The following is a 26,873-nucleotide window of genomic DNA, read 5'->3' on the forward strand; positions in this document are numbered from 1 at the left end:
AAGCAGTGCATGGTGGGGGCTCAAGTTATAGTTGGTTCAGTAAACCATAACTGGTGAATATGAATTTTTATTTAGTTTTAAAACCATAGTTTTTATATTGTTACAAGACCTAACTATAACGTCACTTTATCCCTTGTTTTTTACAGTGAATTTTTAGAGTTTTTCTAATGTAAAGAAAGATATTATAATATTATTATTGTAGCTAACTATAATGCCACTTTAACTTTTGGGCCTCTTACATGTATGGAGTTTTTACACCACAAGCACATACAAAAACAATGCAGTTTTGAACTTGGGTAATTTTGAACATCTGTGAAGCAAAAATTGAAAAAAAAGCACAATTTTACCTTTCTTGTTTTGTGCGGATTTCTCATTCTTGAAGACTTTTTTATGTCTATTTCTGTAGTATTTACACAACCAGGCTGAAATGGAAGAACAAGAAGCAAACATTACACTAAGTTCACATGTGGTTTGACATTTACTAAATGTAAATCATTGAATAAAAACCTGCATCTGACAATCACCAAGATTAGACATAGATCACAGGACTGTCAGGCACATGGACCAAAATTGACCTCTATAGTCGACTCCACGTTATGACTGCTTAAACATTTCTTTTTACTTTGAAAAATAATACCTATATACCTCGCCTCTAAATTACTGTTAGGTCTTCCTTTGATGTTTCAGGTATTGTGTTAAATTCCGAGATGTTCAGAAAAAATTATACCATTTGCTACACCTAAATTATGCCTACATGAATGTTACTTTTTTCCACATCGGTTTCTTTGTACACTGAGGACCCCATTGCGATGTCGGGCAGATCGCCATCAATGGCTCTGCCCTCCATCAAGGGCTGCGCTCTGACAGTCGGATTATGATGCTGGCAGTTGGAGCGCAGCGGGCAGGCAGAAAGACCCGTACTTCTGAAAGACTCAAGGAGCCCGTCGGGGCGGCGGTCAGAGTCTAATCCCTACAATGGAGGAGGTGCCATCGGTGTCACCACTGTAAGGATTAGGATGTAAGCTTCTGACAGCCTTTTACTGGCAGTCTGACTGTCTTTAAAAGTCTGTCAGAAAGTGACTTTTGGGGCCCCTAGCATTGCCCTCTTCCTTCATTGACCTCTGCTATGTGGCCTGGGGGGCACATGTAGTGTCCCCACAAACATCCATGCACTATGTGACTGGCACCACATGGTGCCTGGCACACTGTGCATAGTTGTTTCAAAACATCCCTTTTTCTATTGCGGCTTATGCTGCTGCCCTTTTCTGGGGCGTAGCACAAGCCGCATTAGATAAAGGGACGTTTATGACCGTCTAAACATTGGTCGTATCGTAATTGGGCTGTCGAGACCACTAAATCCTTGTCGGACAGTCTCGAGTCTGAAACGATGGATTGCAGACCATCGTGATGAGGCCCTAAGTCTGATTACAAATTGGAATGAAAAGGACATAAAAATTCATACATATTACCTTACATTAAGTGTGTGAATGACAGATGTTATAAAATAAATGAGTTTGTGGGGAATTTCACAATAATGTTTTACCAAAGTCATATTTTAAATGATGCAGTTACACAAGGATGTTGTGCATACATTTTATAAAATGCCTTGGCTCATAAACATAAATCAGTTGAAAGTTATAGAATAGCATATTGATTTGGACGGTTTTATTGTATTGCCTTTTTTATTTGGTAAATCTGAAGATTATAAACTAAAGTTTAAAAAGAAAACAGCTAGGAGGAAAGGCTTAATGCAACGTAAGCTTATAAAAGTGAACTGGGAAAATGTTCATGTCTTACGAAAAAATTAATGAAAGGGGATTTATACAGCTTTACGTTTTCACGTAGGTAAAATCATGATTTGGGGCCACAGTAGACAAGGACTACTTAACTACCAGGGGACACAGGGGAAAATCTTGTGCTTCTGTTTTGATAGGGAAACATCCATGACTACGAGGGCATTGCATCGCAATGCCTTTACATAGCGGGTATTACAACGCAAGTCGTTACGACTTGCGCTGGATGGCGCTCTAACCTAAGGAATAACATGATTTACTATTCCAGCACCTTCCCTACTGTATGTAGACTGGTGTTGGAATAGTAAATCATACTATTCCTAAGTCCAGCGCCCTCCAGCGCAAGTCGATGTAACGACTTGCGTTGTAAAGACTGAGATGTAACGTACTGCAATCATTTTGAACGGGTTGTAATGGCACATATTCGTTTTGATAACCTTTTAGTTTGCCACCATGCGGCAAATTTGTGGGTGTAGATCCAGCATTTCTTTTGCCTACTCTTGGTACTTTCTTAACAAGGCTCTGTGAATGTTCACAATTCTATGCTCATGCTTGAGTCATGTGTGTGCATGCGTGTCCGTGCACATGTATAAGCTACACATCCACAGCAGGCGCATGTAGTGCATCACTATTGGCACATACAAGACTTTTTCATGCTCAATTTACATATGCTCAAGTAACTTTATTTCGAACATAATGCACATTTGAAATCAGAAAAAACTTTCGAAATTCATCCCACACTATACTTTCCCAAAAATCTTTAAGCCCAGGGATTACTTTGTTGACTGTAAACATGTTTAAAAAATGATATCAACACAATGGGCCAGATTTATCAACACTCTGCGCAGGTGCAAAGTCAACTAAAGAGATGTAGAAAAGAGCAAAGTGCTGATTTGTGATTTACTTTCCAGCAAAGTAATCCTAAGCATTGCTCTATACTACTTTGTGTCAAGGAGTGGGTCCTGTGGATTGTGCATGGATGTTCCCATGCTACCATTCATTGTTTTTTGATGCAAAACCCTATTGACTAACATTTGTAGGCAGGGCTATGAGCCAAAAAATGATGATTTTACATAGCAATCAGAAAGAAGGAGAAAAGTTTCATTATTTCAGAATTCTCTAGCTTTGCATGTGTGCTGTACTGTTGGACACACAAAGTGGGATAAGTTTAAAAGTAAATCTAAGCTTGCTATTTCATACTGGAAGGGTACCCTTCTGGTACAAAACTGTGGTAGACTCATGCAGACTCCTTTTCACTATAGTACAAAGGAATGCTCATCGTGCAAGGCCGACTGAAAGTGAGCCTGAACTAGTGAAGAGAGCATCGATGCATTCTCTTTGTAGATAAGCCATTGTCCTGCTCGCTCCCTTTCAAGTATAGCAATGCAGCAACTTTGGTTACCCCATCATGTTTACCCAAGTTTTGCCATATGCATTCCTGAACACGTTGTATGTAGGATGTGTGACAGGCCGTTCTTTTTGCGCTCTCGCGCCCCCCTCTGAATCTAGTTCTCAAAACTGTGGTCCTACGGTATCACGTGTGGTACATTTCTTTTGTGACACTCAGGCTATGCAGTGTTTATCCAGACTAGTCCTTCCTGAGCAACCATACTAGCTACAAACTCCCACCAAAGTTGCACATGCCAGGCTTTTTAAAGACAGACCTCTTGGGGAGCTCACTTAAGCTCAGTGACTCTGTTCTTATAACTGTTCTTATAACAGTAAAACCTTTGTTTATTTTCACAACACACTACTAAAATTATTTTTAAAAAACACACAGGGTCTGAAAATAATTATATATACATATTCCAGAGCATCTAGTATGATAACGTTTCCAGGGCGAAATTGTCTTTAGACTTCCACATTAAGATATGGTTGAAGCACACAATGCCCTTCAATCGCTTGTTGTTACATTGAGACTGGAGCGGATGTCAACTTGCCTCCTTTTTTCAGTCATAAACCACACTAGGAGCTTGCTTTCTACTCAGTGTGCTCACCTAAGTGCCTCACAGGTGAACAAAAGTTCCAATTTATGTTTCTAAAACGGAAATCCTGATTTACAGACTCAAATTTGGGATACTTTCTTGAATGAAAACCAGTTGCACATGTTGAAAATTAGACCCGTTTATGAATTAAAACACAGGAAAGGGTTTCCCGGGGGTTGGAGTGGACATCTGGCCATGAAATATCTTGGAAGGTGTTTTCAACACTAGAGGTATGTAGAAAACTGCTAGAGTGATTAGGCGTGCAAGTTGGGAAAGGAAAGAAAACACCCTCATGTTTACGCCAATCCTGAAATTTGAATAAACAAGTGTGATGCTAGACATCTGATCCTGAGAATCTACAGTTTGTGGAGATATGCACTAGTACTGATTGATGTAAATTTGGTATAAACCAACTGTGAGAGAATAGAAACATGGATCCCCTCACTTCTTCTGCCTATTGATTTATTTAGAGGTTTGTTTTTAATACGGTCAAGCCACAAAATCACCCTGATCATGACCTGGAGAGGGCAATTGAGAGATATTATAATAACAGAAGAGTGGGGTAACATTCAGGTGAATCAGAAAAAAGTATAGGCCAAATTAGCTTCTGCCATTGAAGAACATGTCTTGAAGGAAAGGGCTGACCGAAAATATGTTTCTCCTGGGGGAAATAAATCAATGCTCTCTTTAAAATACATTTTGCATCATAATGACAACACCCAAACCACTCAGCAGAGCTTTACCACTGTCAGGGCCCCTAGGATTATGTGGCAAGGTTATGACATTTTTGCAATAAAAAGGGAATATTGTGCAGCACATCCCTGGCACTATTATATTCAACCATTTGAGACTGAAACACATTTGTTCGTGAAAACTCCAAATTATATGCCAATTTATGTGGCAAATTCATTCAAACCATAATTATACTGCAAATATCGTGGCAACAAAATTCGACATATACACATGCTTCCACCATTTTCCATTGTTCTAATTAGCAATTTATTAATGAATTTTATAAACTTAAACATTCTAATTCCCATCAGTGGCCATTGACACACATAGGCTTTAGTTGTTAGGCTAAAAACTGCAACAACCAAAAAATGAATACAAATAGATATACCAGGTAACGTGTAATATGATGCTATTTCACCATCATGGGGTTCTGGTGAGATTTACAAACCACTTGGCCTCTTGCCTTGTGATTTAGGATGACTCCATAGCCACTCGTTAATAATATTGACCATATTATACTATTATGCATTATGTATGCCCTATATATATATATTCACACTGATAGCAACTCCTACATTCTGAGTCAAAATATGCGCTCAAAACCAGTTTCCAATAATCTGCTTTATTACATTCTAAAATTGTACATGTCAATCCAAATGAGTTGTCTAGTTCTTGGGTCATAGTTTCCAATTAATAACCACATGTGAATCCATTAATGCACGGGAAACATGTACGTGTACTTTTCTGTATGCTGAAATGCTAAAGTTCATTTACACTATAACATTTCCCCTTTGGAAAAAGCACTGTTCCAATGTGGGAACGCATTCCTATGCACACAGATACATTTTTGTGGTGTTCTTCCCCAATTCCACACTGAAAATGTATTTACTCATCCGAATGACTGAAATCTCTCATAGTTTTTAAGGTGGGAAACCACCTGAAATATATTTGGAACACCCGCAAACTTGCAAAGGAAGGGTGGTCACCAACTTTTGCTGGTGGACATATCTTACACCATTCACAAACGCTTTCCTATGAGCTCACTTGCTGAAAGTGAAATTATACTTTACCGAAGGATTTTCTGTGTGAGACAATCTAGTTTAAAATGTCAAATTCCCTGGGGTTGTGAATTCGTAAATTACAGTTTTCGAGAACGAAGATCTATAGAGATAATCTTTGAATAAGGCCCTGTAAGAAAGCGGAACATTATTTGGGGTGGTGAATTCGCCTCTCAAGGAATAATAACACTTCTTGTCAGAGTGAACCCTCAAAGTCAATAAATTAACCTTAGCCCAACCACTGGCAGCTATGGCACAAAGGAGACAGGCTTAATTTAAGGCAATGTGTAAAGCATTTGGAGCCAGACGTATGACGGGGTTTAGCACGTGCAAACGGGTTTGCGACCCGTTTGCGCATGCTAAATCCTTGTGGGCCATGTACAAACACTATTTTGCGAGTCGCAAATAAATTGTGACTCGCAAATAAATTGCGACTCGCAAAATAGTGTTTTGTGACTTACTAATAGCGGCCCCAAAGCAATGTATGAATGTTTGGCAACTGCAATTGTGGTTGCAAAACACTCATCAAGAGGGTGGTAATGCATTCACAAAAGTGAAGGGGTCCCCAGGGGACCCCTTCCCCTTTGCAAATGCAGGGGAAAATATTTTTTAGAGGCAGGCAGTGGTCCCAGGGACCACTGTGTGCCCTTAAAAAATGAGACGAAAACGTTTAATTTTTCTTTTTTAAATGCATCCCGTTTTCCTTAAAGAAAAACAACCTGCATTTAAAAAACAAAAGTTGCTTTATTGAAAAGCCGTCCCAGACATGGAGGTCTGCAGAGCCCAGCACGCCACCATCACTGGGTGGGCCAGCCATTCCCAATGCGGTCACAAATGTGAGTGGCTCTTTAATGTTCATGAGCCTCGCATTTTGTGATCCCATTGGGAATTGCAATCAGTGTATGTGACACCGTTGAACATTCTAAATTGCGACTCGCAATTTGCGACTCGCAATCGAGTGCAAATTGCGAGTCTCAATTTAGGATGGTCGTACATCTGGCCCAAAGTATTTAACACCAGGCAAGAAAAATCGCCAAACAAATGAGGAAAATAGATTAAAATATAATATTTAAAATACTATTAAAAGGACAATAATCCAGTAAGCGGAGCCGGAAATAGAAATTCTTGAAGTTTTAAGTAGAAAATGCACCAAAAAGCATAAAAACTAACCAAGCCATAGACCAGTACGTAGCCGAGATTTCAGGCTGACCGCGGTAGAGACCTCATCAGATACATCAAGTGGATTGGTCACATGAAAAGTCTGGAAGTCAAAAAATTCCACAAATGTTCTAAGTCCCAATTCAGATAGGAACTTTGTCACTTGAGTACAAATATCCTTTCTGAGCGGGCCACTGCTGAAATTGTAGCTGCCAGAGTGGAATTGATGGCCAGGTACTTGAAACAGGTAGGTCTCGCTGGAGCTTTGGTGATTTCTCTCGGAAAATGTCCTAGACAGAATGGGACTTATATGTTTTTCGGAGGTGTTGGGAGCCTTGAACAGAGCGAAGGTCACATTCAATCTGGTGCCATGGATTTGCTGGTCGGATACTTTTTCTGTTAGTCCCACTGGAGAACTAGAGAGAACAATTTTTTCAAAGGTTAGCAAACTTTCTTCAAGTGCTCCAAGAACTCAGAGGAAGGCACTTAGTGACTCTCTGGTTGTCAGGCAAAAGCCACAGCACAGCAAAGTTCAGTCCGGGTTCGGTTGACACTTGTTGGCTGGGCACTTCAGTAGAAAGGCTTCTTGCAGATGTTGTGTACCCATAGCTACAGAGCAGGTCAGCCAACTTACCCATGGAGTCCATCTCTTTGTCTTGGGTAAAAATGGAGTAGATACAACCATTCAGGGCTCCTCGGCTAACAGACAGGTGGTCCAGTACTCTTCTGATATACCATAGGTCCAGAAAATGTTCAGGCTATGGTGCCTTGGGGTACCACATTTATACCTGGCACCAAGTAGTGGGTGAAGATTATTGCCAGACACTCCCTAACGTTATGGGTTAAACTTTTCCAGGGACAACCCTACCCAATTTTTTAAACAGTTCCTATTTGCACTACTACAAACAATCCTGCAATGCCCCTCACTCTCAAAATCCAGTATGGAAAGCCCTTCCTTTTGAGCAGTGCCTGTGTGCCCACCCAAAGATGTGGCCAGAGTAATGACCAGCCCCCTTCTCTGTGGTCACTCGAAATTCTGAGAGTAGCTTTCTTCCCAATAGGTTTGGTGCCAATCTGACTATAAGGATGAAGGCTTGGGCTTTTCCAGGTGTCCTCTAAAATACCTTCTGCTCTTTTGAAGTTCATTAAGTCACTCCACTTTCAGGACAAGGAGTGGTGGGCAGTGACTGCTGCAGATTTTTTTGTCCTCATTGTGCAAGTTATACCGACCACCTCTCAAAATTGAGGTGGAGGTGAATATACCTTTTCATGAGGGCCCATCCTTCTTGATCTCTTTCCAGTGAGAATCTCTGCTCTTGGAAATCCACAGACAGATCCCCTGGTTCATGTCTTATTGCCATAGTAATAATCACTGGACATCCCACCCTCTTCTCGAGATCCCCTTAACTAAGTATTTCCTTCACTCTATTCCAGTTTCATAAATCCCAGAAATCAGTTTTTTTACTCTGCCCTCTACTGAAGTCCAACTTATTTATCCTCTGTACTGATACTAACCATTCATGCAGCATAGAGGACTCTCTTGTATCCATTTTATACACATCTCCTGCCTGGCAAGTAGGATCAATAGAAACAATAGGTTTTTTTGCCTATTGTTAAAGTTTGGTGCCCTGACATCCCCATTTGATTCTCTACAGATCCCAAAGATAATTAATTCTGTGCTTACCTCGACATCTTGGCTCATCACCTCATTTAGGACCTTACCCATATTGAACGAAAACTGCTGGAGTTGGGGGCACTGCCAAAACATATGGAAGTTGTTTACTCTCTTTTCTCCACATTTTGAGCAGACCTTCACTTCCCGACTGTTCATCTTCGTTAGCTTTTTTGGGGTCCAGGATGCTCTAGGGACTGTGAAGAGATATTTTCTTTGAGCTGTGCATATTTTGTTGTGTACCATAATGTAGCCATAGATACTTGCCATAGAAATTGTATGTCCCGCGACGGCAGGTCTGTCCCCCAAAGGTCTGTTGGCAGTATAAAGTCCTCTTCTCCAGCTTGCATCATAGACCAGTACCATTTGGACACTTCTGTCTTAGATTGAACCCTCAGTAACACTTCTTCTAGATCACTGTTACCCGCCCCTTCTTTCTCCAATTCCTTTACCCAACTTACCAGTCGGTAGTATTTAAACTTTGATATGTTGCCTCCAACGCTCAATAACTGAGATTCCCAGCCGATTAAGGTTCCTTCTTCTACCAACGGCCCCCACTTCACTACCCCTGCTACTTTCAGGGGGATCGATAATTTATCTTTAAGGCATATGGATTCCCAGATTGGGCCATAAGCACTGTAGTAAGGAATCTTTAAAATGTTCTTAATTTTATACCATAATTTATGAGCTGATAGTAGCGTCTTAAGCTTACCCTTTTTGGAAATATTTCGGATGCCCAAATTTCTACAGAAAGTAGTTTCCTTCTGTCACTGCCTGCTGGTGTAGCGAATATACCGGGTATTCCTTAAGGAGTGCTCTAATATTTTTTTATTGGAATGCTCGACAATAAAGTAGGAGGTCCGAACTTGCAATTCCTCCATGTTCTCCTTCTCAGCTTTTTCAATGCAATTCTCGTCCCCCTGACTGCCCAGATAAAACTGTTCAGCTCTGACTGTGCCTTTTTGATCCAGTCCGATTTAAATTCTAGTGGTATGGTATTAAAGATATAGGAAAATTTGGGAAGTATTGACATTTTTACCGCATTCAAACTCCCTATGAAGGATAATGGTAAACCAGCCCATCCTTTTAGCATCTCTCTCATCTCTATCATCTTTATTTTGAAATTTAGTTGAGCTATTTCTTCTATATGTTTCATCACCAATACTCCTAGATATCTTATCCTGTCCCTTGACTGGAAATTATGAGTTGGAGAGCTTCATTCCATAATCTATGTTTTGTGGTGGCTAATTTGATATTCTGAAACTTCCCCAAATTTCTCCAATATAACTCTAATCTTTGGAAGTGCAGCCGCTAATTCGCTCATAAATATCATGAAGTAATCGGAGTATAATGCTACTTTTTTCTGCCATCTTTTATACTGAAAAAGAGTAATCTCTTGGGAGACTCTGATTATATTTGCCAAAGGTTCTATGTATAAGTTAAATCGCAACGGTGAGAGTGAGCATCCCGGCTGTGTGCCTCTTTTAAAATACCTATCTCTTTTGTCAAATTTCCATTCACCAATATCTTTGCCATAGGGCTTTTATACATACAACTCAACGCCTTTGAGAATCTTTCCCCTAACCGGTAATAGCTTAATGTAGAAACAACCAGTTGACTCGATCAACCGCTTTAGCTGCGTCAAATGTTGGTATTGAGAGGTGATTTATTTTTTGCATAGCTACATCTATTGCTCCAATTAAATCATGGGTCACCTAATGCAGGTATCTACCACTTATGAAGCCTTTCTGATCCTTATGTACCAGACAGCCTATCACCTTACTCAATTGTCTGGCTAGTATCTGAGTATATATTTTATAATCAGAATTTAATAGTGAAATCGACCTGTACGATTCACAGCATTTTGGGTCTTTCCCTGGCTTCAATATTATACTAATAGTGGCCTCACTCCATGATTTTGGTAAAGCCTGACCTTCTAGAAATGTTTTATTTAGCATCTTAGTTAGTATGAGGGCCAGGACTTCTTTTAGGGCCGTATACAGCTCATTTGAAAGCACGTCTAGACCCGCTGCTTTCCCTTTCTTTAAATTCTCAATCGCTTCAAGTACTTCTTCTCTAGTTATCTCAGATTTTAGCCCTTCTCTCTGTTCCTCTTGCTGCATTAAAATTTTTGATTTCTTTAAATAGCAATTAATTGGTTCTTCTGTTATCTGTACCTTTTCTGTATATGCATTTTGGAAGAAGTTGGTGAAAGCTTCCTCAATCTCCTATTTGTTCGTAGTTACATTGGCCTGACCCTCACTTCGATTAGCTATGATCTTGTTTTTATTTTGTTCAGTCTTTAATTTCCAAGCGAAACGTTTCCCATTACCTTCTCCATATTCATAATGCAAGAGCTTACTAGCTTCCCATTTATTTTTGATTCTACCCGCTAAAATGTTTACTAATTCATTCTTCTTATCCTTTATCTCTTCTTCTATTTTCTCTTGGTTTGGTCCAGAATCTTCCCTGTCTAGTATCCTATATTGGTCCTGTATTTTAGCTTCTAACTGGTTAACTCTATTTTTTGTATCGCTTTTCTTAAAAATGACCATGGTAGACAGAATCCGCAGAATAACTGCCTTATATGCATCCCAAATTATCTGAAAGGGAGCTGCATTATCGTTTATTAGGAAGAATCCATTTGTTTTTATTCTCAATTTATCCATAGTTTGTTGTTCTAAAATTAGCGTGCGGTATAACAAGCATTCCTACTTGTGTCATACAGACTGCCAAGTGATCACATAAATGGGTTGGCAGAGGTTCCACTCTTCTAAAGTTTTTACTCAGCCCTTTATCCACTAAATAAAACGCTATTTTGGATGCATGCCTGTATTTCTTATTCCTATAAACCTGTTTCCCTTGTCCCCTTTACGTTTCCAAATATCCACCACTCCCAGGTCCATTTTATATCTATTTAAATACGCCCTCATTTTGGGTAAATAATTAACCTTGCTAGGAGGAGACCAGTCCTCTTTAGTATCCATTATCAGGTTAAAATCTCCACCTATAATTATAGGGGCCATGGTATCTAGCAGTTGATTATATGAAACTTGCAGCAGTGTGTGGTTGTCTAAGTTTGGACCATAAAATCATACTAAAACATACATTCCCCCAAACATCTATACTTTGACAATCACCCATCTTCCCTTCCGGTCTGTAAAGGTCTCTACTATTAATGCCTTCCCTGTTTTTTTAAATAAAATATAGACTCCTTTAATACAGCATGTTTGATTAGTGCAAACGTTATTATCCACTCATTTACAAACATTAAATTAATTGTGACCCACCCTTCCCCTGGAAACACTCCCTTTCATTCTTTGGGCAAAGCATGACTTGCCCGTTTCGAGAACCCTTTTCCCTCGGCATCACTTTTAACATACTCTACTCCCCCCCCTTTCCTCATTTACTTTTGCTGGACTTTCATTTGGTCTATGAGCTTCTTCACCTGCTTGGGCTCTCTTATATTATACATTTGATTTCTCCACATAATTTTCAAAGAGGAGCGGACGCTGTGGCCCCCAGAGATTTAAGTTCCTGTATGGATTGGCCCAGTTCCCACTGCCTGTCCTGCGTAGCTCTTGATATGTCTGATCAGATACGAATTGTGTAGTCCCCTCTACAAAAGGTACCAGCTTTCAGATCCTCAACCAAGATTTTCTCCTTTAAAACATAAGATTTGAAATTGACTAGAATTCTCCTAGCATTTTTCCGCATTCTTCCTTTATTTTTTTAAAAGGATCTCGATGTACTCTCTGAATGTCTTCTTCTAAATTTGAAGTCTCTAGTACAAGGATAAAATCCTTTAACAGCCTGATCACAAAAACTCTTAATGTCTTTGCCTCCTGTTTCCTCTGGAACATTCAAGATCCTAATTTTATTCCTCCTTGCATTGTTTTCTAATGTCTCGATCTTGTCCCTTAATTCTTTTTCACTGGTTTTTATACCCTGTATTTCACCCTGGTTGCCTTCTACTTCTTTCCCTAGTTTGCCCAGAGAGGTTCTACCTCCAATACTCTATTCATGAGGGTGTTTACCTTGACTCCCAGGACCTCACATGTTTACTGTATTTTCCTTTGATTCCTCTCTGATTTGGTGAAATTTGCTCTCATCACTGTGATTAGAGTTTCCATCAGTTTCCCCGTTTCTGGCTGCTCTGTTTGTTTTGGTGCCTGAGTTATTGGTTGCTGAGCCATATCATTTAACTCAGGTGTTTCTTCCTCTGGTCCCTCCAGACTGAGGATTTGAAATCTGTTACTAACAGTAAGTTCTTTTCCTGGAGGACCTTCCTTTCCCCTCTGCATATCTACCCCTAGTTTAGTCCTAACCTTGAGATCTTCCTGTTTCTCACTAACTACAATATCTGTAGAAGCTTGCTTAGCTTGTACTTTGAAAAAGGAACACAGGGAAGGTGGGATGTTTACTTTCCTTCCTGCTTGCTTGCTTGTATTACTAAAGCTGATAAGTTAGTTTTATCCTGAGTCTGGCCAGACCCTTGACTTTCCGCGTTTGTGTTTTTAACAGGTACTTAAGGAGGCTTTTCTTCGAATTCGGTGTTACTAATCGTAAATTTCCTGTTTCTCGAGCAGTAACTTCCCCAATTCCCTAAAAGGTCTTCATCATCCTCTGCTATGGCTATATGTTTTTGCTCTTTTTTTCTTTAATGCCAGTTTGGGTATTAGGTGTGACTGCGGGGATCTGCGTGTTTTTCTTGCTCCTTCCTCGATCACTTACCGGTGTCATGCGCGTGGTAATATGACTGTGTGCCACCCACCGGAGGTTAGCAGCAGAAGTTCTTGAAACTGCTGCATGGCTCCCATGACCTCTTGGGGGACCCCGGAAATTTACATGAGTAGCCAACTGTTAGACTTGGCATCTTTTGGCGCGTTTCCCCTGTCTTTTTGCCTTCTGACCTCCCGGTTTTGTCTGCACACTTTCTCACTGCTGTTCAGTATTGAAGTGCAAGTGCTCCTTTGGTAAAGTGTATTATGGATTGGTGTTTCAATGATTGGCATATTTGATTTACTGGTAAGATGCTAGTAAAGTGCACTGAGAGTGCCAGGGCTTGTAAATTGAATGCTACTGGTGGGCCTGCAGCACTGATTGTGCCTCCCACAGAAGTAGCCCTGTAAAGGTAACTCAGACCTGCCACTGCAGAGTCTGCATGCAGTTTGTAACTTCCATGTGCACCCACTTGCCAGGCCCCAACCTTTCCTCTTCTTACATTTTACTCACCCCTAAGGTAGGCCCAAGGTACCCCTGTGGGCAGGGTGCAGTGTATGTGAAAGGTGGGACATGCCCTGGTGTGTGTGTATGTGGCATGTCCGGATAGTGAAATGCTGCCAATTTCTTTTTTCACTATTGCAAGACTACCTGTTCCCATGTGATAGAATGGGGAGTTTGCTTATAACATCTTATAAGCATTACTGCCCCTTGGAACCAGGTAAGAAAACAAAGTTTAGTATTACTGAACTCAGAATGTTAAACTGCTCTTTTAGTGAGGGTGATTTTTACATTCTGTGTTTGAAAATGCCACTTTTAGCAAGTAGGTATTTTCTTGCTTAGCCATCCAGTGTGCCTCTGCACGAGGTTGATTGACTGTCTGGCTTTGGAGTGACAGAGGCTGGGAATGTGCTGTGGCACCAGAGAGTCTGAATGAGTCAGAGCTGGACTGAATAGACCTGGGCTGCATTTAGAGTAGGGGGAGGAGATTTCCTTTAACCTGAATGGGTCTGGTCTGCCTTCCACAATGCTGTCTCCACCTCCTGCAAGGAAGCTGGGCCAGAGAGGATAGAACTGGTTTGGGCCAAGCACAGACACTCTCTGCCTGAGAGAACAAAGGGATTTTGAGTATAAATATTTGGGCCCAGACCCCAGAACTTTAGAATTCGCTGGAATCAAGGAACCTGCCAGGAAGAAGAGCTGGAAGAGCTGCCAGGAGGAGTATTGCCCCTTTGCTGTGTTGTTGCTTTGTTGGGTTGGCGTGCAGCTGCTGCTTCTGCCTTAGGCAGTGAAAGGACTGGACTGAACTTTCTTTTACTTGTGCTGAGTATCTCCAAGGTTTGAAGTAGAGCTTGCCTCATGTTCTGAAGTCTCAGGGACTGCAAAGACTTCACCAACCTCTGGGTACCGCTTCTGGAACTTCTGTTTCAGTTGCCACAGAGAAGGGAAATGCCGTCACTGGCTCTGTGTCCTGACAGCACCACAGAAGGCATTGTCTGCATCTTGCACCGCAACCCTGGTCTCACCAACGTCAACGAACGCCACTGCCACGTGCCGCTGCTTGCACCGTGCTCTGTGGGCACCGCACTCTGCACCACCTTGATTCACTTTGCCATCCTTGTCTCACTGACGCCTTCACTGTGGCTGACTTCAACAACTGTGACCACATCGTAGCTGGCTCTGTCGCTTGCACTGCAACCTGCCAGCACCACATTGAACACCGAAACACCCTGCACCGTAAGCCTTGGTCTCACCGAGGCCGTCTCGAGGATCTTCACCGAGCTACTGCCTCCACCTCATCAAGAGGGCACCGCACTTTGCACTGATTCCATTTTGCAATGTGCCAGCCGCAACAAGAAAGGTACTGTTACCGAGTCTGTCCACGCTTCTGCTGGCCCGTACAGACGCGGTTGGCTGGAACTGTTAGACTTTGTTGTTTTCAGCATCAAGGTAGCCCTGGACAGAGCTTCTGACTCATACAAACTGTGTTTTTGAGGTATTTCTGCAATTTTAAGGACATCTTGCGAAGTATATATTTTTAAAGTACTGTATATTGGATTTTCATTGCTTTGGTCTTGTTTTGGATATAATGTAACTTAGAACCATGGCAGGGTTACACCTTCGCGCATATCTAAAATCCTGTCAATTGTGTAATTCTAAATTAGAGAAGTGCTCTAGGGAAACATCAAAAGGGACAGCCACCTATGCCCCAATATTTCTCCGTTACACAAGTGATAGGAGAAAAACACTAGAAAATAAAATAGACGTTCCCGAGCAAGAACAAGGCAGTTAAGCCAGTAAGTAATAATTCTCAATTAGAGTGACAAGAATAATTCAAAGTCCAATGTATCAAAAAAGGATTTCTTCTTTATTTTCCTTAGTCTTCTTCGTTCACATTAACAGCACCAAGGTAAGAACAGTAGCCAACACGTGTTTCGTCTCGGGTAGGTTGCCCGGCGACTTCCTCAGGGCTACAACAATAACAATAAAAGTAATTCAATTCACAATCTTTGCCACTTCTGATTACATTTCTACACAAAATTCAGTTGTGAATAGAAATAAAACCGAAGTATGGTGTAAATCAGATAAGAAGAAAAATAACAGACCAAACATTAAGAAAAACCGAAAGATATCCACCCAGTGAGAGAAACAGAAAATCAAGGTGCTAAGCCACACCCTTAACCGAGAAGAAGAAGAAGAGAAAAAGAAACGCTCACAGCAGAGGAACACCTCTTAAGAGAAGGGAGACGGAAGGCTACTCCCTACTACACCTGAGTTTGGCTCCCGAAAGATGAGGTTGGATAAGAGACCCAATAATATCTAGTGTGTCATTAAAGACATATGACAGAAGATATCCAATCACATCTCAATAGAAATCTCAAACCAATGACTCACCATAGAAGTTAATCTCATAAACAGTATATTTTCGTTGATCCACCACATTTATAATATATTTTTTCGATGTGGGTCCATACGATTTTGATCATCTGTTTACAAAGAATATGTATCTAAAAAAGGGGAGAGGATAGGGAAGGACATCAGCTAGTGGCCTACTCCACACTAGACAAAAGTTAGTCCATAACAGAGGCCACAATGTCCTTAATTAACGTTGCTTAACAGAAAGCCCTTTCCATCACGGCATGATACCCCCTAAATATGAGAAATGGCGATAAGAGGGGAAACGAAGTGAAAAAGCGTCAAGAATGAGCCTTTCTTACTAAACCCATGCCTGTTAAGAAGCGATATTCTCAAAGGGCAAATACACTCTATGTGTCACAACAGGTGTATTACTAATATTAAAATGTTACCTTAAACACTTTCTCAAACCCGATCAAAGAATCAGATGAAACGGGTACTTTAACGTATCTAAAAGGAAAAGACCAAACAAATAAGTCAAAAAACTGCTAAAATCACTGTCTATCTATGTGAAACGAGAATTTATTGAGACGAGTATATCTGAGACATGTATTCCACTGATACAAAGCTTCACCCCTTAACTTCAATAAGAGTCTATATGCATCAAATCCCGTGTTGACAATAAACATGAAAAAAATGATGTAGCGCGCGGACCCCATAAGTGGCTACAAACAGATAATTTAAGTAGATACTGACATTGCGTGCCGTTACTAGTCAGAGACTGAGCCCAGTATTTTGCTACAGACATACACAGGAAAGGCCAAAAGAAATGTATATACTACTGGTTCCCACTATGTCAGCACAGTACTCCAATGTACATCAGCACCAACTCAAAGATATATCGAAGTACTCACCCAAGAAACAGACAGAAGCAGAAGGGAGAGTACTCCAAACGCCACCAGTATTCAATGTAAGTATCAGCCCGGGCGCCACCTGAGATTCCAATTTATCCGTGTGCACGCCATTCACAACGCGGACGTCTCCGTCCAATGGTTAGAGGAAGGACCAATCTTAGCAGCATCCACATTGGCCGCCATTTTAGAACGTGCAAAAGCCCCACATTAAAATACAGAAAATATATATATCGGAGCTAGTGGGGAGGCTTGACAAAATCGATACTGTAAGATATGACAAATTAATCCCTTCACGAACAACAACCGATCAAATGACTTCGTTGTTGTTTGTTTTTAATATCAAAAACGCCTATTCTTATCAATCCATAAGACATAAATAAACCATATCCTCGAGAATGACCTAATGCTCAATCTAATGCACTTACCGCCATCTTAAGGGATGTAAAAGCCCCATATCCAATTGTAGAAAAAAGAATCAAACAGAACTAATGGAGACGCTTACGAAGTATCAGTACTAGGTGGTTTCTTGGGTACAAATCATGGTCTAAAAAAGGGCTTGAATATATCGATTCCCAGATTAAACCACTAAAACCCAAATCAACGTGATCGTGTGAAAATATATATCACCTGTCTCGAAAATCTAAAAACGCATCAAATCAGTCAATTCAGGTGAACTGTTATCAGGGTCACCAATACATCCTAGAGTTCAAACTATTTCCCCATTGCTAAGTAAGACTCCTAAGGACCGTAAACATCCGATCAAGTTCCAAGAGCAAGCCACTTATCACCATATAATAACAGAGGGGGAGCATAATCCCTAATGCAATAAGTAAGTAGGGGTCACATTTCTCACAATTAAGGTGTACTAAGAAAAACGGGAAAGACAGAGGAGAACAAAAATGAGGTTAAAGTGAAGGCCACAAGTCAGAACAAGATGGTGTATATATTCTGTGGAAAAGACAGAGAGATTGAATAAGACCTAAAGCACATATTCACATAACAAGGTCTATTTTACAGATCAGTACATTAGGCATAACATTGCCAAACAAGAGATCTAAGGTTACACATCAACAAAGGCAACAAGAGTATGGCAGTAAAGTGATGCCTGTAAACAGTTGCTTTCAGTAAAGTTGGACACAATACAAAAAAGTCTTTAATCATGGAGAAAATAATGCAGTTCATGATCGACATTGATCCCACATTCCACTGCCCGTAATTTAAGGATCCATCGGGCCTCGCATTGGCGTAGTCCTAACTCCCTATTGCCACCCCGGGGGTCAAATTTAACAACTTCTATACCATGGAAGCGAAAGCCTAGTGATTTATCCTGATTGGGGCAGATTAAGGCATGATGGCCCAAAGGATATCTGACATCAAGGTTCTTAACTACACGAAAATGTTCAGCCATTCGTTCTTTAAGTGGGCGAATGGTACTGCCCACATAAATCTTCTGACACTTGCACTGAATAACATAGACTACAAATTTCGTCAGACAGTCTATGTGATCATAAATCTGGTATTTACGTGAGCCATTATATTCAAAAGCTTTTATGCCTCTTTCAGTCATTCTACACATATTGCAGGTGCCACAAGCGTAAGAACCAATATTCATTTGTCTCAGCCAAGTAGTTTTGTTACATTGTTTTTTTGGATAGCTTGGGCTAATAAAGCTCTGGATGTTTCTGCCTTTCCTATACACGATATTAGGTGATTTAGTGATGTACTTTTCTAAGGAACTATCAGCAGTTAATAAAGGCCAGTTTTTCTTAAGTATTCCAAATAATTTGTGGGACCAAGGGTGGTAGTTGGTCACCAAACTCACATTCGAATCCAGTCTCTTTGTTTTTTTAGAGATGTTACTCAAAGTGTCAGATCGCTGGAGTCGCATGGCTCTCTTCTTTGCCTTGTGAATCGTGTCTTTGGGATATCCCCTAACAAGGAACCTGGTCTCAATATCTTTCAAATTCTTATTAAAATCCTCCTCTCTACTGCAGTTCCTACGTGCTCTGAGCATCTCTCCAAAAGGTATCGCATGAATTTGGCTCTTTGGATGTGCACTCCTAGCGTGTAATAAGGAGTTGCACGCAGTGGATTTTCTGTACATCCTGCTATGTATTTTACCCTCATGGTGGAATAATTCTAAATCCAGAAAGATGATTTTCTCCAGATCTGATGTCATAGTAAATGACATGTTGTGAATATTGTTGTTCATATGTGTAAAAAAATCAATGAGGTCTTCATTACTGCCTGTCCAAATAAGTAGACAGTCATCGATATATCTTCCAAAATACAAGATATAATCGTGCCACCTGTCTCCAGAAGGGCCCCAGATATGCCCCGCCTCAAACCATCCCATGAAGAGACAGGCAAAGGACGGAGCAAATCTGGAACCCATCGCAGTACCGCAGGTCTGTAGGTACCACTCGTCATTAAAGAGAAAGGCATTATTTTTTAAAATAAGAAGCGACATCTCAACCAACATCTCAGAATGTTCCAACAATTCTACAGGTCGTCGGTATAGAAAGTGTTTTAAAGCTTGTATACCGTGTTCGTGCAGGATATTCGTATATAACGAAACAACGTCCATTGTAACGAATCTCATTCCATGATCCCATGTCAAGTCATTTAAGATATTAAGCACATGTTTTGTGTCCTTAATATAGGAAGGGAGGTTACTCACATAAGTTTGTAGAAATTTATCCACAAATTCCGCAACCTTTTCTGTGGGTCCCCCAATCCCAGATATTATGGGCCTGCCTGGAGGTGCAGTGAGACTTTTGTGTATCTTAGGGAGGGAGTACATGCACGGATATCTAGGTTTATCTATCTTTAGATAGGTATACTCATCAGATGACAAAAGGCCTTGTTGATGCCAGTTAGATAATCTGAGATTAATGGCCTTCGCTATAGCAAACATAGGGTTATTATCTATTTTTCTGTACCAAGTTGGGTTATTCAGCTGTGACAGAATTTCTGAGTCATATTTGATTTTATCCATGACTACCATATTACCCCCCTTATCTGCTTCTCTTACTATAAGATCAGGGTCCTTGGATAGCTCATTAAGAGCCTCTCGTTCTTTGAACGTCAAATTTCGTGACCCCGGGGTAAATTTGTTGTTAATCATATGTTTGTCCCACTTGTCTATTTCGATGTTGAACTGTCAAGATGGTGATTTTGACAGGTCTGTGCACCAGGAGTCAAGCTGCTGCCACATCCCAGCATGCCTAATGAGTGAGGCGTATGCGCGATATTTTGCATTTTTCCGATATCGAAAAAATTTCAGTTGGATATGTTACATTCTCCTGAAATGGCTTGTATTAAATTATAGGGAGTTTTGTTATCTGACAGTGTTACAACAATAACCTAATCGCAAGGTTATAACGCCTTTCTCCCGGTAAATAATAAGCGCATGCGCGTGAACTAGTATCGGTTCACCAATGTATGCGTACTATCTTTTTGAACAGGGGCTCCACACCTGTCGCTGATTAGATTTTGGGCATTACAAAAGAGAGCGCTCCGGCCACAGACACTCACCTCCAGCTGCAGGCTCAATTTGAGCACGGTGTATCGACGGAAAGGTGAGTGTCGTGGCGAGGCTCTGCCGTATTGCACATGGATGTTTTGTAGCTCCATTTTAAGATCATAATGTCCATACCTCTCCATGGCCTCGGTTTCCATTAGCTAGGGGCTTGGCGGTAATGTAAGTCTTTCCACAAGCTTACTCACTCTTTGGCCTGATAAGTCTGTCATTTTGCCTTAGTGTGAATTCAGACAAGTTTCACAATTTTTAATTACCCATGTGTTGCCCGCTAGTCTGTGCACACATGGTAGGATTTTATTGAAACACAACGAACGCTAGACTCCTGGTCAGTCTATGTGATCCATCAGGTTTTCCCTCATTGTTTGCTCCTTACACCTTATGACTGCCATAGTTTGTATGCTTCAGGCATCCTGTCAACAGACTTATAACAGTACAGATGGTAATAATGACAGTTGTACCACTACTGTTTTTCCTCCTAGAGCGGTGCCCGTATCCTGAGCTGTTGCCAGGTTGAGGTGAAGTTCCTTGCACAGCAATAGCCGGTAAGAGTTTCTCTTGTTTCTTTTTTCACTTATAGTATATTTAAGCCACTAGTCATACCAATTTCCCACAGGTTGCACAGATTTGAATAAATGATTCTGTTTCCATTAGGCAAATTCACCTTCCAGAGCAGTTGAACTATGAACACTTCTAGTTCTTGTATCCTTTTTTTTGTTTATTCACTTGAGCACCCTAGCCGCAGCATCTTTACAGGTCCTGAAGAAAGCCTTGCCCCAAATCAAGGGCATTTTTAGGCTGAAACATGTTGACCATTATTTTCCACCATACTACTGCGACTTAAATCCATCTCGCTGGAGCACTGTTTTTAATCTGGCAGAGGGTGCTTCTGAATAAAACGTATATTTTGCGCCCCCTAGTTAGTTTTATTTACACTTCCTGCACATTTTGTATTTTGTTTGCACTGCGCCCTCGCTCACACTATTCTGCTCATCACATGTGGATTTAGTATATCCCAAAAATAGATATTCAAAACGTCCCTGAGCTCCTCCCTCTCAGAGAGGGGGTTGTAACCCTCAAAGGAACTAGGTGTTTCCTTTGAGAGGAGAATCCCATATGATGAAGCATGCCACCCCTGGTGAGTGAGGGATTTCATCCTGAAAAGGGAATATTCCACAGCTAGGTCTGTGTGTTATAATTTGTGGCTTACTTATCTCATATTTATCAATATTCTGCACAAAATATACCCAAGGATTTAGTACGTGGTTCTTGTCAAGCTGCTGCAGCCAGGCTACACATTATAGGCCTGAAGCCATGTTTTGAGGGCCCACTTAGTAGATGGCACCATACGTGCTACAGTTCACAGGTGGCCTTTAACTTCCAGACCCTGGGTACATCTTTTATACCATATACTAGGGACTATAGGCAAGTTAATAAGGTCAATTAAGGATAATCCAATGTAACCATGTTTTAATGGGGAGCATAGGCACTTTATACTACTTAGCAGGGCTAACAGTACACCGAGCTCTAAATCCAGCAAAAATAGGGATCAGAAAAGGGGGAAAAAACAGGGCTGCCATGCAGAAAAGGCAGATTCCTACACACAAAATCACAATGCTGCTTGCACTACCATATGCCAGCTGTCATTAAATTGCTGTTTGTCCTTATGAAAACAGCAAGTCTGAATATGCAACTAAAGTGCTGAGTTATTACAGGTATTGTGTGGTCAAATTGAATTTGTTGTGCACAGTACGGTTTATAACTGTCCATGTGATTTACGTATATACTACATGTAAGAAATTGGGGTACTATTGAGGAGGTGAAACCCTACTCTAGCAGCAGCCACAATACTTGTCGGGTTGAAGTCACAAGAAAACCCCAAATTACCCTGTGCTAAATCCTCCAGTAGCTTGGCACAGAGCAATCAGGCTTAACTTAGAGGGAAAATGTGAAGTATGTATGCACCACTTCAAACAGTAAGAAAGTGAAAACACAACACAAGAAAAATCCCACAGAAATTTTAAAAAATAAAGAAAAATGTAATACATTTTTTGGGACCAAAACAACAAAAATCCAATCAGTAGAAAATAGTGCCAAAAAGCACAACGTTCCAACTGTGGTTATCTGGTTGCACCAGACCAGGACAGAGACACAAGTTCAGGGTTACCCCGATGGAGCACAGGCTGGGTACAGGGACCAAGTCAGGTCAGCTGAACAAGAGTACTTTAAATCCTGGTTGTGGAGCATTGCGAGATGTTGTATCGAGGATGCGTCATGCAACTGAGGCAATGCGAGAACCTGATGTGGTGATGCATCATGCAACAGCGGTTCCGGGAAGCTGTGAGCCTGAGATGTGAGGTCCTGCATTGTTGCTGAAAAGGGGATTGCAATGTGAAGTCCTGCATCGAAGATGCATCATGAACCAGCGGGTTCCTAAGAAGTTGCATGGCTTGCGATGCAAAGACCTCCATTGAGAATGTGTCATGCAGCTGCAGTTCAGAAAAGACTGCGAGCTGCAATGCGAAGTCCTGCATCGGGGTTGCATCACCCAGATGTTCCAATGTAGAGTTCTGGAAAGCAATGCGCTGTGCTGCGTCAATTATGCCCAGTACCACAGTTGGGCTGGCAGAACAACTTCACGTCCACTTCTCAGGGTCCAGTGCTGAGGTGGCACCACTTGGGAGGACAAGACTCACAGCTTGCGGAGTCCTGGTGCTGGGTACAAGGTTGCAGGAGTCTGTTCTGTCCCTGAGGCTTTGCTCAGGAGGCCAGCCACCTAGTCCATGGAGACACTCTGGTTGTCCTGGGTTGAAGATGCTGGTGCAGTTGGTCTCCCTGAGGCAGGAGTACAGCAGGGCAGCAGAGTGGCAGTCCTTCTTGCAGTAAAGCAGCACAGCAGTCGTTCTTCAGAGTCTTCCTCAGGTCCAGATGTGTAGTGAAGAGTTATGTCTGAAGGTCCAATATTTATACATTGTACCCACTTTGACGTAGGATATGGTTCTGGAGGTTTCTACCCCTGGAGGTGTCAGGCATCCCCTTCATCTCTGCCCTGGCCCCAGCTTGTCTGGGGACACAAAAGACTGGTGACAAACCCTTTGCAAGTTTGTTCAGGCAGAGCCTTTGTGATGTGCAAATGTGGTAGGTGGTAGGTAACAACTCCTCCCCCTCGTTAAGTCACAGTGGCCCATCCTGTGAACAACTAGCCTCTCATTGTCTCATTGTCTGGGAGCAATACACAAACACCAACTGCCAGCTACATCTAGTCATGTGACCCAGTCTGCAAGCATCAAATGGTTAGGAAAAGAAAATGGTAACTTTCTAAATGTAGCATTTTCAGAATTGGGAATTGAAATCTGACTTTACCATTTTAATTGTATTTCTTTAGACCCCAACATTGACCTGTCTACCTGCTTCCAATTGAAAGTTATCACTTATTAAATGTAATATTAAGGAACACCAATGGTATGCTTTGGGAGGGGTAGGCCTTGCAGTAGTTAAAATGAATTCAAGTGTTTTTCACTACCAGGACATGTAAAACCTAAATGTACAGGTACAACATTTTAAATATAGTGCACCCTGTCCTCTGGGCTGTTCATGGCCTACCCTAGGGGCAACTTATACGTATTGAAAAGGAAGGGTGGGCCTGGCAAAAGGTGTTTTTTGCCTGGCAAAAATGGCAGTTTAAAACTGCACACACAGGCTGCAATGGCAGGCCTTGGACATGTTTTACAGGACAACATAAGTGGGTGGCACAATCATTGCTGCAGGCTCACTAGTAAAATTTAATTTCCAGGGCCTGGCTACATCAGTTAGAACTTTACTTGGGACTTAAAAGTAAATGAAATGTGCCAATTGGTTATTAGCCAATTCTACCCTGTTGAGAGGATAGAGCACAATAACCTTAGCACTGGTTAGCAGTGACATAGTGCCTACTATGGGTAACAAATATAAATTCAGCAAAAAATAAGAGGGTTGGAGGCAAAACATTTGGGGCTGACCCTGCAGACAGGGCTAGGTCCAACACAGTAAATATTGTATTATATCCCAGTAGCAAAATATGCTTGTTTTCAATGCAAGGCAATAAACACTTTATTTGACTCTTATTGAGCCATAAAAGTTTGTATCACAAAGAAAATACAATACAGTATATAGTAAAATCTTGAGGCTTGGGGTTAATCCATTAAAATACAGAAAATAATTAGAAGTTGCTATGAATCTTTAGAGCACTTAAAATATAATTCAAACTACATACATTTCTTCTGGACTTCCCAGGTCAAATAGATGGACTGAAGCCTGCTCACGGGAACTAGTCTCCAATAAATGAAACACAGGATGAAAAAACTGCCTTCTCTGTGTAACATACAATAAGCAAAATAAAATAAAGTGCTTGGTGCATTGGTGTGGCAAACCATCACATGAACAGTAAGGGAGTGATAAAAACCAGGTGCCTCCTTCTGGAAAAGTTGCCAAAAAATTACAAATCTGAAGGAGGAGCCTGGTCAGCAAAAATGTTTGTCTTTCATTTGAGATTATCTGCAAATAAAGTGCCGCTGTGCATCGGAAAAACAAGAAAGTATTATCAAATTGATGCTTCTATTCGCCAAACGCAACAAATTCACATGTTTATAAAAAAAATATTTAATTTGGCCAGATGAAACCCCCCCAAGACATCCTGGATTTGCAAAATATTCTGGAACACCCAAACTAGTAAAACTAAGTTTAATAAACTTAAGCCAAAGGATGTCCATAGAATTAACCATGGTCAGGCACTCGCTCAGGATTGATCTGCTGAACTGAGGCTCAGGGTTCTTCTAAATTTTAAGCCAAAGTAACAAAGGCTGTATTTTTTAATGGTCTTCCAAATTGCACAATCCTACTTCTTCGTAACAAAACAAGGCAAGCGTTAATTGTGACACAACCAGAAGCCTTCTTAAAAATGTATTTTCTATTACTTGAAGACATTTGTAATTGACATGACCACAAACACGAGCACCATAAGAAACGATTGACAAACATCTACTTTTAAAATCACATTTAATTTGTTAGCTTGTGCCGTAGTCTTTTAGAAAATCTAAAAACAGCATCAATAGACCTTTGAAATTGGAGAGCTCTATTGTTCATCGAGAACATCTAGCTAAAATCTACAACAGGTCCTTATAGATGTGGAAAATTTGGCAGTATCTGAAATTTCTATATCCCCAAGGAAAAATGCCTGTGCCTTAGCATGTTTTAGTCCACATTTCATTATAAATGATTTGGTATGATTTGTCATAAGACCCAAAATTCCATAAAACTATTAAAACTGTCAAGTAATATTTGGAGGCCATTTGCTGTTCTAGCTATGAGAACTGCATCATCTGCATAGTGTAATAAGGGTACATACTGAGAACCAACCGTCTGTATGTCTTTCCCCATACTGCACAAGAACTCCTCAAGACCATTTATACAGATTAAAAAATAGGAAGGGTGCCAAGACACAGCCTTGCCTTACCCCCGCTAAAGAAGAAAACTTGTCGGTTAGTAACCCTCCCCAGCTATACCGGACTTCGGCCAATGTTTTCACATTGAGCCTACAGAGCAGTTTTTTTCTAATTATATCGATCTCCATGTTGACCACAGTTTGGAGTGATTTACTGTGTCAAAGGCGCATGTTACACAGCCTGGACACAGCCTGTTTTTGCCTTTGTATATTTCTGGTCAATAAGGGATATATTTAGACATTGTTCTGAGACTCCTAAGCCTGAGCAAAGCAAAGCTCGAATTGTACAAGAGCAGCCTGGACTCCGCTGCCCAGCTTTCCAATTTGGCTAAGAAAACAGAACTTGAGCGGCAAAACTTGCACACCCAAGTACAAATCCTGAGCTCTTGGCAGCACTCAAGTTCGTGACAACGCGCACACTCAAATACAAATCCCTTGTCCCTGACAGCGCTCGGGCGGCAAAGTGCGTGCAATGAAATATAAATAATTCACTTGCCTGCGGGATGAGTTCACAGTGAAAGTTTTGTAGGCACAGACACATGACACAAATACAAGCCTTTGCGTCGGTTGTATCTCAGTCTCTGCATGTCCAGTTTGTTTCAATCTTTGCACTCCGTTTCTCTCGCGTTGTGGATAAAAGCAGCAAATTCAAGGAAACGAGTAGAAGGAGACCTGTGATGTGTAGATTCTCAGCTGTGGCCAAAATCGTAGCCAAATTTTGAGGATGTGGTCTTCAAGCTGAAGATTTATTGGCCACAGCATCAGCAGTCCAGGAGCAACTGACCCACCTGGAATGCTGTACAATTCATACATAACAGCATTCTACTTTCCAGAGAGGACGTTCTGGAATGTAGAAACAATGAGATCTTGACAATTACCCTGCCCAAAATCTTTACTGTGTTTTCTAGAGGGGAGATTGGTCGATAGCAATGGGGCTGGCTCTTGTCCCTCTTTTCGAAGAGG

General features: G+C 41.1%; 1 protein-coding gene across 2 annotated transcripts in view; it reads right to left on the minus strand.

The window, feature by feature from the left end:
* The window catches only part of RGS7 (regulator of G protein signaling 7), a 1,943,194-nt gene that overhangs the window by 290,747 nt on the left and 1,625,574 nt on the right, over positions 1–26,873 (minus strand). For both annotated transcript variants that reach the window (XM_085609335.1, XM_085609336.1), the window contains exon 10: positions 348–422. In XM_085609335.1, the coding sequence (XP_085465461.1) occupies positions 348–422 (75 nt within the window). The remainder of the gene's footprint in view (positions 1–347; positions 423–26,873) is intronic.

This window comes from Triturus cristatus, chromosome 6, assembly GCF_964204655.1.
Source record: "Triturus cristatus chromosome 6, aTriCri1.1, whole genome shotgun sequence".
NCBI lineage: Eukaryota > Metazoa > Chordata > Amphibia > Caudata > Salamandridae > Triturus > Triturus cristatus.